Genomic DNA, 13,018 nt, shown 5'->3' on the forward strand with positions numbered 1-13,018 from the left:
CAATGTTTAATGCATGAAATCTGTTGATAGTTTATTTTTCTATAAAGTCAAAAAAAACGACTACAAACAGTACAGTAGGACTAGACCTATTAAACTTATTGTTCCTTGTTGAAATTTTTTAGTCATTTTTACTTCACGAATATTTAGTCCTTTCCGTGGAAATTTAAAGACGATCTCGCCGCCGAGCGTGATAAACGCCATGCTTAGTGCTGGGCGAAGATGGTCTCTTGCGAAAAAAATATAGTCGTAATCAATCAAATCTATAAAAATAAAATTTATACAAATTGACTTTTACAAGTACCTACTTTTGAATTGTCAAGCGCTACCACCGGTTCGGAATGTGGTTTCTACCGATTCAAGTAAGTCTTGCCAGTCTTTGTGCCCCGTGAACCCGTTAGGAATTGGCAGCTCACAGAGGCGTGCCAACCGTCGAGTGGTGGCGGTAGTATTCACATGCGTTTCCGTCACGCCCTCTGAAGAGAAGGACCCTTTCCTTTACCGCTGTTTTTTAGTATATGCTGAAATATCATGAAAATCCCTCATTCCACCGTCGCACTTCACGTGGGGGAAATGCGTAAAAGAGTTTCCAGTGAGAAAAAAAAGGCAATTAAAAAAAGATAAGTTAGGTTTTCTTCCTAACTTTGAGTACTTAAAGAAAATTAATGCGTATTTTCGTTAATTTAGGCTTATTTATTTATTCTAGCAAATATAAAAACATACTTTGTTAATATTTCTACAAAACGCAGAAACAAAACTTATTCACTAATGTCAATGTCAAAGTATTGTCAAACTGATTAACTGATACAAGCCGAAATTGACAGTCCAAAAATATTGAAGGAATGGTTTTGTTTGTTGTTGTTTAAAAGTATTTTTATGATGGAAAACTATGAGGAAACGTATAATTCGATTTGCCGCATATGTTTGAATTACGGAAACAAACAAAATATGGTGTCATTAATTGATAATAAAACAAATGATGGCATTAGTTGCCATGGCAAAGCCGTTCTAAGTTTTACAAACATTTCAATTGATAAACAAGATAATTTACCATCGTTAATGTGTAAAAAATGTTTATATTTGCTAAAACAAGCTATTTACTTTAAATTAATATGCGAGTCAAGTGATAGATGCTTACGAAAATTTGTTAATATTGTGGGTGACAATATCGAAAGAATGAAAGAAAAAGTCGTTGAATACACAATGTTAAGGTTTTATTTACCGAACGAACAATTATATTCTTTGAATAAAACCAATAAAAATAATAAAAGAAAAAAATGTGACCTCAATTCTATTACAAACGAAATTATTGATTTGTCAGAAAATAAATTGAATGACGAAACTCAAATCGCTGGAGATTGTTATGATGATCAATCTGATATAGAAAAAGGCAAAGAAGATGAAGATGAAATATTAGACAATATGGAAAAACTGTTTAATACAAATATGTTTACTAGTCAGCAAAAAAAAACCAAGCCATTCAAGAGAAAACATTTAAAAATAAAAAGAAAACTTGTTAAAAGGCAAAAAATGTTAGCAATGCAAAAAGCAGTAGAACAAAGAAAAAACATGAAATTGATTTGTAAAGTATGTAACAAAGTTCTCGCAAACCAACACACATATGAACATCATATGCAAAGACACAATGGCTGCAGGTATATAAAATTATAATATCTTACATATAATCAGTTTCAGGCACTATTCACATATTAGATTTACCGTAACCGTGAACTTCAGGCTAACTTACTTAATATTTGTAATTTGCATATTTTATATAATAGTAAACACCTATAATAATAGCATACCGTTGCTGAAATTTTAATTCAAAAGTACTTTATTAATATTTAATACATTAATAAAATCTTATCTTGACAGTTGATCAACTTTTAGTTAGAGAACATGAATATGTTTGACTGTAAAGTAACTAAGACTAAGCTATAAATATTTTTCTTAAAACAATTAGATACATTTACTATCATTTGAAATGTCTAGAAAACCTAATTTGAAATAAGACTATTATATCATAAAAATGAACAGGTAAAATAAAAGACTAATTTAATTCATACATATTTTTATATTGTAATTTTGTATAATTTTTTTTTTAAATGACGTTCTATATATAAAACCTTTTTATCAATTACAAATAACAAATGAAAATCAAGACCTTATTCAAAACAATATAACACAAATACCAGATATTACTTATATTATCAGATTTTTAAATGTGTGTATATATAAGTTAATAATTTGTGAAGTTTCAAGTTAATATTTGTATCATCTGGTGATATTTTTCACATTTTTTTTTACTTCATGACTTCTAGGAGTATACGAGAAACTAGCTTAATAAATTGACCGAATATTAACTGTATTAAGCTTATATTCTTTGATAGAATAATGCCTTACACAGTTTTTTTTTAATATATATTAGGTAGGCAGATTGGCAAATGTGTCTCGTTATAGTAAGTTGTTACCACTGCTCATAGACATTCTTACAGTATGACATAGGAATCATCCCTTAAATCCCTATTTCACCACCAGCCTTCGGAATTAAGACGTTACGTCCGCTATTCCTGTTTATGTTCATGTCAAAATAGTATGATGTCAAAGTAGGCTCTTATAAGCAATTTTGCATTTAATTACTTTTAAACTTAAAAACAAATTACAATAAGTAAAAAATGTAGATCTGCATATATCTATTAAGTTTCATTAATTATCAAACTGGCTATCCATGCCGACTTTGTTTGGATAAAATTCCTACAGTTACCCATTCATAGCAAATTTATACACATTTCACCTTAAAGTTCAATCACTCAAAAATCCCTTCTTATCGGATGCTAACTTAATAAAATAAATCAATAAGATAAATTTCTATTTTCTAGACTTAGTATTTTTTTATTATTTAATGTAAACTTCTTAGGAATTATTTAAAATACCTGCTTAACTTTACTGGTGGTAGAGCTTTGTGCAAGCTCATCTGGGTAGGTACCACCCACTCATCAGATATTCTACTGCAAAACAGCAATACTTGGTATTGTTGTGTTCCAGTTTGAAGGGTGAGTAAGCCAATGTAATTACAGGCACAAGGGACATAACATCTTAGTTCCCAAGGTTGGTGGCGCATTGGTGATGTAAGCGATGGTTAACATTTCTTACAATGCCAATGTCTATGGGCGTTGGTGACCACTCACCATCAGGTGGCCCATATGCTCATCCGCCTTCCTATTCTATAAAAAAAAAACTAAAATAAACAATTTATATTTATTAATATTATGATTATTATTAAAAATGAATGCCTTATGTGACTTTGCAAATTAAATCAATGTTTTTAGTCCAAAAATATATACTGGAATGAAATTAAAGTATTTCTAATCCAAGTAGGCATTTATAAATACTTTTAAATAGTTGTAAGTGATTCAATTAAATTATTTGCTTAATGGCTTTTAGTTGTGCAAAGAGGGCATAGATAATAAAGCGAATTTAATTTTAATGCTCAACCTAAAGCAAAAGTTTAGCAAAGCAAAAAAGCAAAGCAACAGCCTGTGAATGTCTTATCGTCAGTGCTGGACTAAGATTTCTTTGAGGTTCACCACGCTTCTCGAGTGCGGCTTAGTGGATATAAATGTAGATTATCATCCGACACATGCAGCCTTCCGAATGCCGAGCATGAGATTAATCATGACATTATAAATAAAAATTAAGCACAGTAGCCGAGTGCCCGGGCTTGAACCCACAATAATCGATTACGATACTCATTTTCTAATCACTGTCGTGTCATCGTGTCCCTTCACCGTCCATTTCTACTTGCTTGTGTGTGCGCCGCGCGGAGACTATCTACTTCGTTGCTAATTGCTATATATTATTTATTAACGAAAAGCTATTTTTTGTTTTGTATATTATATAATACAATTTCTGTGTTGCATATTTGCTGTGAGGCCTCGTTTTTTTATTATTTATTGTTCTATCTGTGTTGCCCGTTAAACGCCTTTTACTTATTTAATTTGCCCATAATTATTATTGATTTGCCGTGGATATAAATTGTAAATAATTGTCAGGGAAATCATTTCTAAACTAATTTCTGTCTAAGAACTCGTTAGAGTTTACGCGAAAGATATAATCATGAAGCGAATTCTCCTTCGCTTTGCGTTATTTCTAAAAAATCTATATTATTTACGTGTGAAAGAAAATATGTTACGATAAATCTTTAATGATTTCGTAGTACCCTTACCTTATGGCATTTATTTTTCTTGATTATTTTTAAAGCGAATACTAAGTATTATTATCATAATACTTGACGGTTAAAAATCAATCTTTTTTCAATAAATCTAAATGAAACGTAAGTCGACATAAAAAAACGTGGTATTAGTATTTGTTGATTTTCGTACAAAATGTAATAGCAAATATTGAATACATCCATTCATTCTAAAATCAAAGAGTATTGAGTGGTATGGTTTTGTGCTAGACCGTTTAGGTAGGTACCACCAGATATTTTACCACCAAACAGTAATACTTAGTATTGTTGTATTTTTGTTTGAATAGTGATTAAGCCAATATAATAATAATGTCCTCCAGACCGATTTCGGCCACTCCCAAGAGAGATAAGCCAACTACGCAGGAGATATTATAGTGCACAAGTGTGTGCGCAAACACAGGTGCACTCCCTATTCCTTAACTCTCATAATCCGAAGGGACGGCAATGCGACGCGACCGGAAAGAGTTCAGGCGCAGGACCAACGGCTTTACGTGCTTTCCGAGGCACGGGAGTGTACACACTTCCAACTTCCAGACTCTCAGCTGCTGTTGAGAATTTTCTGACAGAAAAACCCAATAACTTTTTATTCGCCCGACCTGGGAATTGAACTCAGGACCTCCGCGTCTGCGGCCTTACATCAAGCCAATAGACCAACAAGGCAGTTAATATAACTACAGACACAAGGGACATAAATAACATCTTAAGTTCTGGAAAATAATTTTATATTTGTCACAGACGCTGCAGAGGCAGTGGTAACTGCCCATAGAATCTGTAACATTTTGTTTACTTTTAAAATAAAAACAAATAAAATAAATAAGAACTGAGTTTCTCAGTACATTTTCACTTATTTAATTTTAAAGTGATTATTTAACAAATCTTATAAGAGCTTACTGAATGTAGTCTATTTTTTATTTGGTTTTTAATTAAGTATTTTTTTAGATACATCTGTGAGCACTGTGGCAAAGGATTTCCAGTTCGAACCGAACTTCAAATTCACCAAGTATCCCGTCATGGAACAGGACCATACTTACAATGCTCGCACTGTCCTTTCAAAGCACCTAGAAAATTCGATTTGATTGAACACGAGAGGCTGCACTCCGGGGAACGGCCTTACACGTGCGAAAAGTGTGGCCTTACTTTTAGACGACGTGGAATATGGAGAAAGCATTTGATTTACCACACAGAAAAAAAAATTCAATGCCCACATTGCCCAAGAAAATTCTTCCAAAGAAGTGAAATGTTAGCGCATGCTAATAATATTCACGATAGGGTATATGTGTATTTGTGTAATAAATGCGGTGCTACTTACGCTAAGACGGCGACTGTGAGACGGCACATGTCTGAACGCCATGGAATTCCAAGAGAAATGCAGGGGAAAATTATAAGGGTCAATAAAGGGATTGGTTATCATCAAGAACAGTAAAGCAACAAAACCGTGTTCTTCGACCGATTAAACGACTGATCTGTAGATTTATAAAACAACTGATGACTCAAAAACCAATTTGCTTATGAAATTATTACGAAATTATAATAAAGATATTTTGTATCTCGTTAAATTTTTATTTAGTATGAATGTTATTGAAATATTCTTAGCACATTTTCACGTGAATATCAAATAAATATCCATATTTTAAAACATATCGTCTGTAACATGCATTAAAACTTCTTAATGCATTAAGTACAACCTATTCTTGTGAGTTCCTGCTGAATGAAATCAATAATCAATTTAAAGTTTCGAAGAATTATGGAGGACTCGTAGTTATGAGTAATAGCCACTTACAAGCACTAACAGCCAACACACGTCCTCGCCCCACTAACCAGAAGTTCTACCACGTTAAATATAGACGCGAATAAAATTGATTTTCTCTATTGCCTAGCTTGATTACTTAACAGAATTATATTCTGAATGATTTAATGCTTACTTAAGTTATTGAAGGTTTTTTAACTTGCATAAGAGATAAAAAGTTTGGATATATTAGTGAGTTGATAGATTCCTCTAGTGCTTAAAATAAATATGATTTCTATGATTAGTGGATTTATAACTATTTTCATATTTTTAAATCAAACTCAAATGCAGTATTGTCTATACAAGCATTACTCCATAGTAATGCTATAATTTTTGAAGATAAGACCGCCTCTTGCATGCTTTGTTTTTCAGTATTGTTAATTTTTAGTTTCTCTTGTTTGTTAGGAATAAATATATTTAGTATTATAACAAGATCTCACCGGACGCCTTCCAGGCTAGGATATCCGGGAAAACCCACATGATTTCCAAATTATACATAAAACATGTTTTGTCCTATTTGAATAGTAATCTTCCATAGCTACCGTTGAATCTATAGCATTTTTCACTTTAGTTAATTAAAATTAATAAACACTTCGTTTAATTATTTTCTCTAGGTCACTAAGTTAAGAATCACTGATGTACAGAGTTATGCACATTAAAAGATTAGCAGAGCGAGATTAAACTGCCGCTAGAATTACAAAAGGAGGCATGTTTTATTTTGTGCTGTTTATGCTTATTGGAGAAAAACTGAATATATTTTTATATTCGTTATTTAAACAAATATTAAAAAAAAAATTATCATAGCGTTAAAATATTTCTCCACCTGTATCCAGTGGCAACTGATTTTGTCACACCCTATTTACCCTACTGCGTTCCTCCTAATAAACATTAATACATCTGAAACTGGTGACTGGTAACTGGCAGCTGGAATAACTGGAATAAAAAAGTTGGTCCCAAAATATCTTCCGTACTTTAATTAAACCAGAATTATACGCTAGATACAGGGAGTCTGGGGTCGGTTTAAATGGTGCTAATTGGGGGGAAGGAGAATTCGTATGGCTTCTAATTATGGGTGAACTTTTGATACAACACGTTCATTTGGAGACGGCTGCAAGTATTGCTAAGATGGAAAAGAGATATAGAGTCCGTCTTTTGTGTAATTATTATCCTATTTTGTTATCATTATTTAAATAATAAGTACTTATGTGCTTATAGAATGTGTATAAATGATTCTATTCTAATAGCACAAAATCGAATTTTACAATTCCAAAAATCTTTTCAAATTGGAATCGTACAAATACCATTCTAATGTAAATTCATTTCATTTATATAAAATAGTTATGTTATTTAGAAGTGAAATATCTATATCAAAATAAAACGCAATGATATTTCGAACAAAGTGTTGAGCTAAAAATACCAAACATACACTCCAATCCATTCATAAAACAATTCAATTTTTCAACCACAAAACTACTAGACTGAATCACTTCCTCGACACAATACACTAAAAAGCGACGGGTAATTTTCATTTACAATAGAAAACTAGACCATTTATAATTTTAGACCTTTTTGCCGCTGACTTAAAGTACAGTTTGCATTGGATAACTATACCATCGTACTGTTTTACTGTCCATGCCCGAGCACAAATGAGAGAGAATGGTGTATTTAGAAACGTGCCACGGCGTGTACGCCCATCATTTCCTGGTGCTGTCTAAATAGAACCATTTAACGTGATATCGAATCCATTTCGTGGTGAAGGCTTCGGAATTATTAGAATTGATTGATATATGAGTTTATCGCTACTTGTTATTTGCGTTTAATATTTCCATATTGGGAATCTATATCTATTTGTCGTTAAAAACGAATATAGTATACCATCAGTATAAATTATACGTTAAATCTATCTATACTAATAGCGATGCCTTATTTAATGTCAAGCACAAGATTAATTATAAACAATGAATCATCTATAACTGTCAGTGGTTCTTACCCGGATTTGAATCGATGACTTTCGAATTAAGATTCACAACAATCCATTGGGCTATCGGTTCAGTGAAATGAAGACATGTCGCCATGTCATGTCATGTCATGATGTCTTCAGACTTAGAAATGGGCAGAGGAAACACAACGGAGCGATGTTGTGTTTCAGTTTCCTCATATTCTGAGGTATACAAATTACTCAACGTCGCACATTTGTACGTTACGTGAGTGTATTAATAAGGTATTATATGATATAAAGGAATAAATAAGATGTATTCTCATGACATATTTATTAATAACTCTATTCACATTTACCCCAACTAACGCTACCACAAAATCGATAGTGTATGTACCTATACACTATTCCAATCGAAGAAGGAGTAAAAATAAACATACCTTATATTTAAATATTCCATACGATTTGCTAATAGATCTGCTGTATTATGCACTGTAAACAGTTCTTGATTACAACACTTTTCCATTTAACTAGTTATAACCACTTTATTTTAACTTACAATGCTACGATGAAAACTTCGCAGACGCTAACGCCATTTTTTATGAATCCATAGTGAATATCATGTAGTATTCAAGATCTCGACCAATGATATAACGTAAATTAGATGTCAACGTTGTTTATTTGGCTTTACTACTCTTAGGGTTGGATTATTCTATATATAAGTAGTTTAACGTTTTTAATATAACTTAATCGTTCAAGTTCAACTGAGTTAAAAGTTATTTATCGAACCAGAATTGTAGTTACGTCATGAAATAAGCTTGTATTGTGTAATAAATTAAAGGACGAAATTGAAGTTAATATCTTGAATATGGAAATTACACACAGTCAAATATTATTCTGCGACGGTCTCCCAAGACGCTCTTGTCTCTCCAAATAGCGAGGCTAAAACTTTAAGCTAGATAAGTACCGGCTCTTAGGTGACCTTAACTACTAGACTAGTTTCAGACGTAACTTATTCGTTTTGTTATCTTTCCTCTAATCAGTGGAACAGTTTTGTATAACGCACCTTATGTTATACCAATTTATTCTGTACCTTTTATTATTTAAGTTATAATTGTTAGTAACTTTTGTTATTTGTTCCAACTAACCTATTTTAAAAATTCATCGTCCGAAATTATATGTTCTTAAAGATTTTATTTACAGTAAATGTATGTATGTATAGCATCAAATTCTAAACGTCCCACTCATGAAGAGAACATTTGAAGCTCCACCACCACGCTGATACGCAGGTTGGAGGACAAACATTCACCCGACACATTCAGGTGACTTTATTATGTTCACCTCCGAGCACGAGGTAAATTATAAACACATATTAAGCACATAAAAATTGGTGATACTTGCCTGTAACCTACAATCTTTGGTTTAGATAGGGCCACTAGTTTCAAGACTAAATTTCTAAAATAGCTAAAATTTGCCGTCGGTCCTCCTATTTGACATATTCATATTTTTTATTATTATTACAGCAAGGACAATATTTTATTTATTATTATTATATTTGAACAATATTGGATTTCAACTTATAGTCTAACACTTCTTGGACTAACACCTATGGCTTACCATAAATAATTCATCAAAATCCGACATCAGAAACGAGTGTAAGACGTTAGACATATACTGAGACGACTGCGGTAACTTATAGCGTTTCTATTAGTTTAAAACTGACCACTTGTTTGAATGTTTACAATCTGTTTTTCACTTTTAAAAAACTAGTTAATAGTTAATCATTACTATAATTAAATTAATTTTAAGAAATCATAACAATATTTATAATTTTCTTTACACAGCTGTTAAGAAGCAAGATAGTATAATATTGAAATCCATAACTAGAACTTACTTCATCGCTTTAGTCAAATTAGAAGCGATATTTACAATCACAATAAAATAAAACCAGAATAATATGTAATTTAAAACAAAATAATGAAAATTCAAACACTGAGGTTTTTTTTTATAAAATTATAAGAAAAAGATGGTAAATAAGGTTTTTATTTATAGACCAAATAACCTCGATGGCGACATATATAAATCAATAAAAAAAACACATTAATTACTCTGTCAAAAAAATTTTTGATGGTAAGACTTTGTGCAAGCCCATCCGGGTAGGTACCACCCATTTATCACATACTCTACCTCAAAACAGCAATACGAAGTTGTTATGTTACGTTATTTGTTATTATTGTGATTGTATTAACATATTATATTAACTAATTAATATAATATTTATTATGTTCCGGTTTGAAGGACGTAAGTGAACCAGTGTAAACCAGTGAACCAAGGTTGGAGGGGCTTTGGCGACGTAAATGACCCTTAATATTTCTTAAAGTGTCTTTGTCTATGGGTGTTGATCGCTTATTCTCAAGTAATAATTTTACCAGCCTGCCAATCTACATTCTATTAGGTCCTTACATATGAAATTGGCGTTTCGTACGGGAGGAGTATAAAAAATATCATAGGTAGTTCATTGATCCCTTTACAAATAAAAAACCATGGGGGCTAGAATCAATAAACTCTTTGAAGGTGGTTTGGACTGCCGCTTCGGAGTTGAATTTTTTTTCTTGTAAGAAGTTGTCCAAATTCCGGAAAAAATGGTAATCTGTTGGAGCAAGATCCGAGGAGTACGGTGGATGTCGCAGACATTCCAATTGTAAAATTGTATTAATCTACTTGAAGCAAATCGGGAAAGTAAAAAAAACTTGAACGATGGGTAAGGTACCCATACCCAAGTGAATGAATTGAGTGAATCGAACTTGCAAACACGCGTCGACTGCTGTTTTACTTTGCTCAACCGACACAATAATGAAGGGATTTTAAATCGAATCATTACTTGTGATGAAAAATGGATGCTGTACGATAATCGAAAGCCCTCGTCGCAACGCTCGGCTGAACCCTGGAGACCCAGCCAAATCCTGCCCTAAACGAAAATTGACTTAGAAAAAGTTACTTGTGAATATTTGCTAGCGCCGGTTTCATACACTACAGCTTTCTAAAATCTAGCCAAACGATTACGGTAGATATCTGTTGTCAGCAACTGCAAACTATGAAGGAAGAACTAGCTGCTAAACAACCGAGATTGGTCAATCGCTCTAGGCCACTGCTGCTTCACCACAATTCAAGACCACACACTGCACAACAAACAACCACTAAGTTAGATGAGCTACAATTGGAATGTCTGCGACATCCACCGTACTCCTCGGATCTTGCTCCAACAGATTACCATTTTTTCCGGAATTTGGACAATTTCTTACACGGAAAAAAATTCAACTCCGATGCGGCAGTCCAAACCACCTTCAAAGAGTTTATTGATTCTCGCCCCCATGGTTTTTTTTAGTAAAGGGATCAATGAACTACCTATGATATTTTTTATACTCCTCCCGTACGAAACGCCAATTTCATATGTAAGGACCTAATATTACATATATAACCGAATTCATTCGGTCCAGACTCAAAGGAGGTTTTAAAAAACAGGAAACATTATACGTCTAAATAAACACAATATTTCCCGAACTACGCTGTCAGATGTATGTCACATCAATTCAGTGTCTCAGTCAACATCGCCTAAAGTGAAGACTACACGACAAACAACCCATCCCGGAGTAATAGTTCAAAAACCCATTGTAAATATTTATTTTCTATGAAATTTATTTATATCATCTGCCGTAATACTGTAACGGATGAACACAACTTTTGCCTAATACGTAGACTTTCTCGTTGGTCTGGTGGCTAAATATAAAGCCACAGATCCCGAGGTCTTGGGTCTAACACTAAGTCGGCCAGTAGAAAGTTATTGGGTTTGTCGGTCGAAAATTCTCATTAGCAGCCCGGAAGTTGGAAGTGTGTGGCTCGTGTCTCGGAAAGCAGTTAAAGCCGTTGGTCCTGCGCTTGAACTCTTCCTAGTCGTGACAGATTGCCGTCTTACAGGGTTATGAGAGTGAGGAAATAGAGAGTACACCTATGTTTATGCACACACCACCGCGGCCGAAGGTCAGGAGGACACCATAGTTAGGTACAGCTATGCCAATATTATTAAGCTGAAAAGTTTAATTATTTGGCTAAGCATGCTAATTTCTACTTAGCCCATTTGAAAAAATATATTTATTGCGAAAGTGATTTATTAAAAGTTATATATCATAACAGACTCATATATAACATAATACTCTATGATAACAGGGTCGGACAGGTAACGTTACGTGCATGAAACCACGAAACTAGTATAGTATATATTATAGACATAAATATTGATACATTGGATTTCTTGGTGTACAAAACACCAAGAAATCCAATGCATATTAATCTCTGATAGCTATTTTGAATAAGTCATTATTTTTCGAGGAAACCTTCTAGGATCAGTCATCAGATATTCAATAATTAAAAATTAATACTTCATTATAATATTATATTATAAAATAATACAATTACAAAACACTTTTTTTATTTTAAAATACTCACTAGCTAAAACGCCATCTGTGTATATTTATTTGCACTGTAAGAATTATTAATCATGACTAATATCACCGATGAGCCACTAACCTTGGGAACTAGATGTTGCGTTCCTTCTTTCCATGCTAATGCTTTATATAATGAAACCATACATAAAACATTACTTCTAAAATTTATTACAAAATTCTGACACAATTAAAATTCATTAATATTTTGGTATAAATGTCAATACCAAAATATAAATTATACCAAAATATAAGCCATAATATAAATTATATTTTGGTTTAAAACTTGAAATGTTCCCAATAATTATTATATTTATTCTGTTTACCTCAATTAAGGGAACCGCAGACCCTTAAAATAACGATCGTTCCAAACGACCGAGTGAAGTAATATTTAGAATTTTCATTTTAAAAACATAAATTTTAAATAGAAGTTTATCATTTTTATAGGGTAATGAAAAAAGGGTGCAAATAAAATAGACCCCCAGTCTGAATATAAAATGCTGAAGCTTACGTCTTCTTTAATTTTATCCATTGTTAATGGTTATTTTGAA

At 32.5% G+C, this 13,018-nt stretch overlaps 1 protein-coding gene across 1 annotated transcript; it reads left to right on the forward strand.

Annotated features, from left to right (window-relative positions):
• The first annotated feature begins 844 nt into the window (after positions 1–844).
• On the forward strand, positions 845–5,752 carry LOC126777541 (zinc finger protein 334-like). The gene is made up of 2 exons (XM_050500594.1): positions 845–1,652; positions 5,186–5,752. Exons 1-2 carry the CDS (start codon positions 874–876, stop codon positions 5,667–5,669), a joined length of 1,263 nt encoding a protein of 420 aa, XP_050356551.1. The 5' UTR covers positions 845–873; the 3' UTR covers positions 5,670–5,752.
• The last annotated feature ends 7,266 nt before the right edge of the window (positions 5,753–13,018 follow it).

This window comes from Nymphalis io, chromosome 23 (genome assembly GCF_905147045.1).
Source record: "Nymphalis io chromosome 23, ilAglIoxx1.1, whole genome shotgun sequence".
Classification (NCBI taxonomy): domain Eukaryota; kingdom Metazoa; phylum Arthropoda; class Insecta; order Lepidoptera; family Nymphalidae; genus Nymphalis; species Nymphalis io.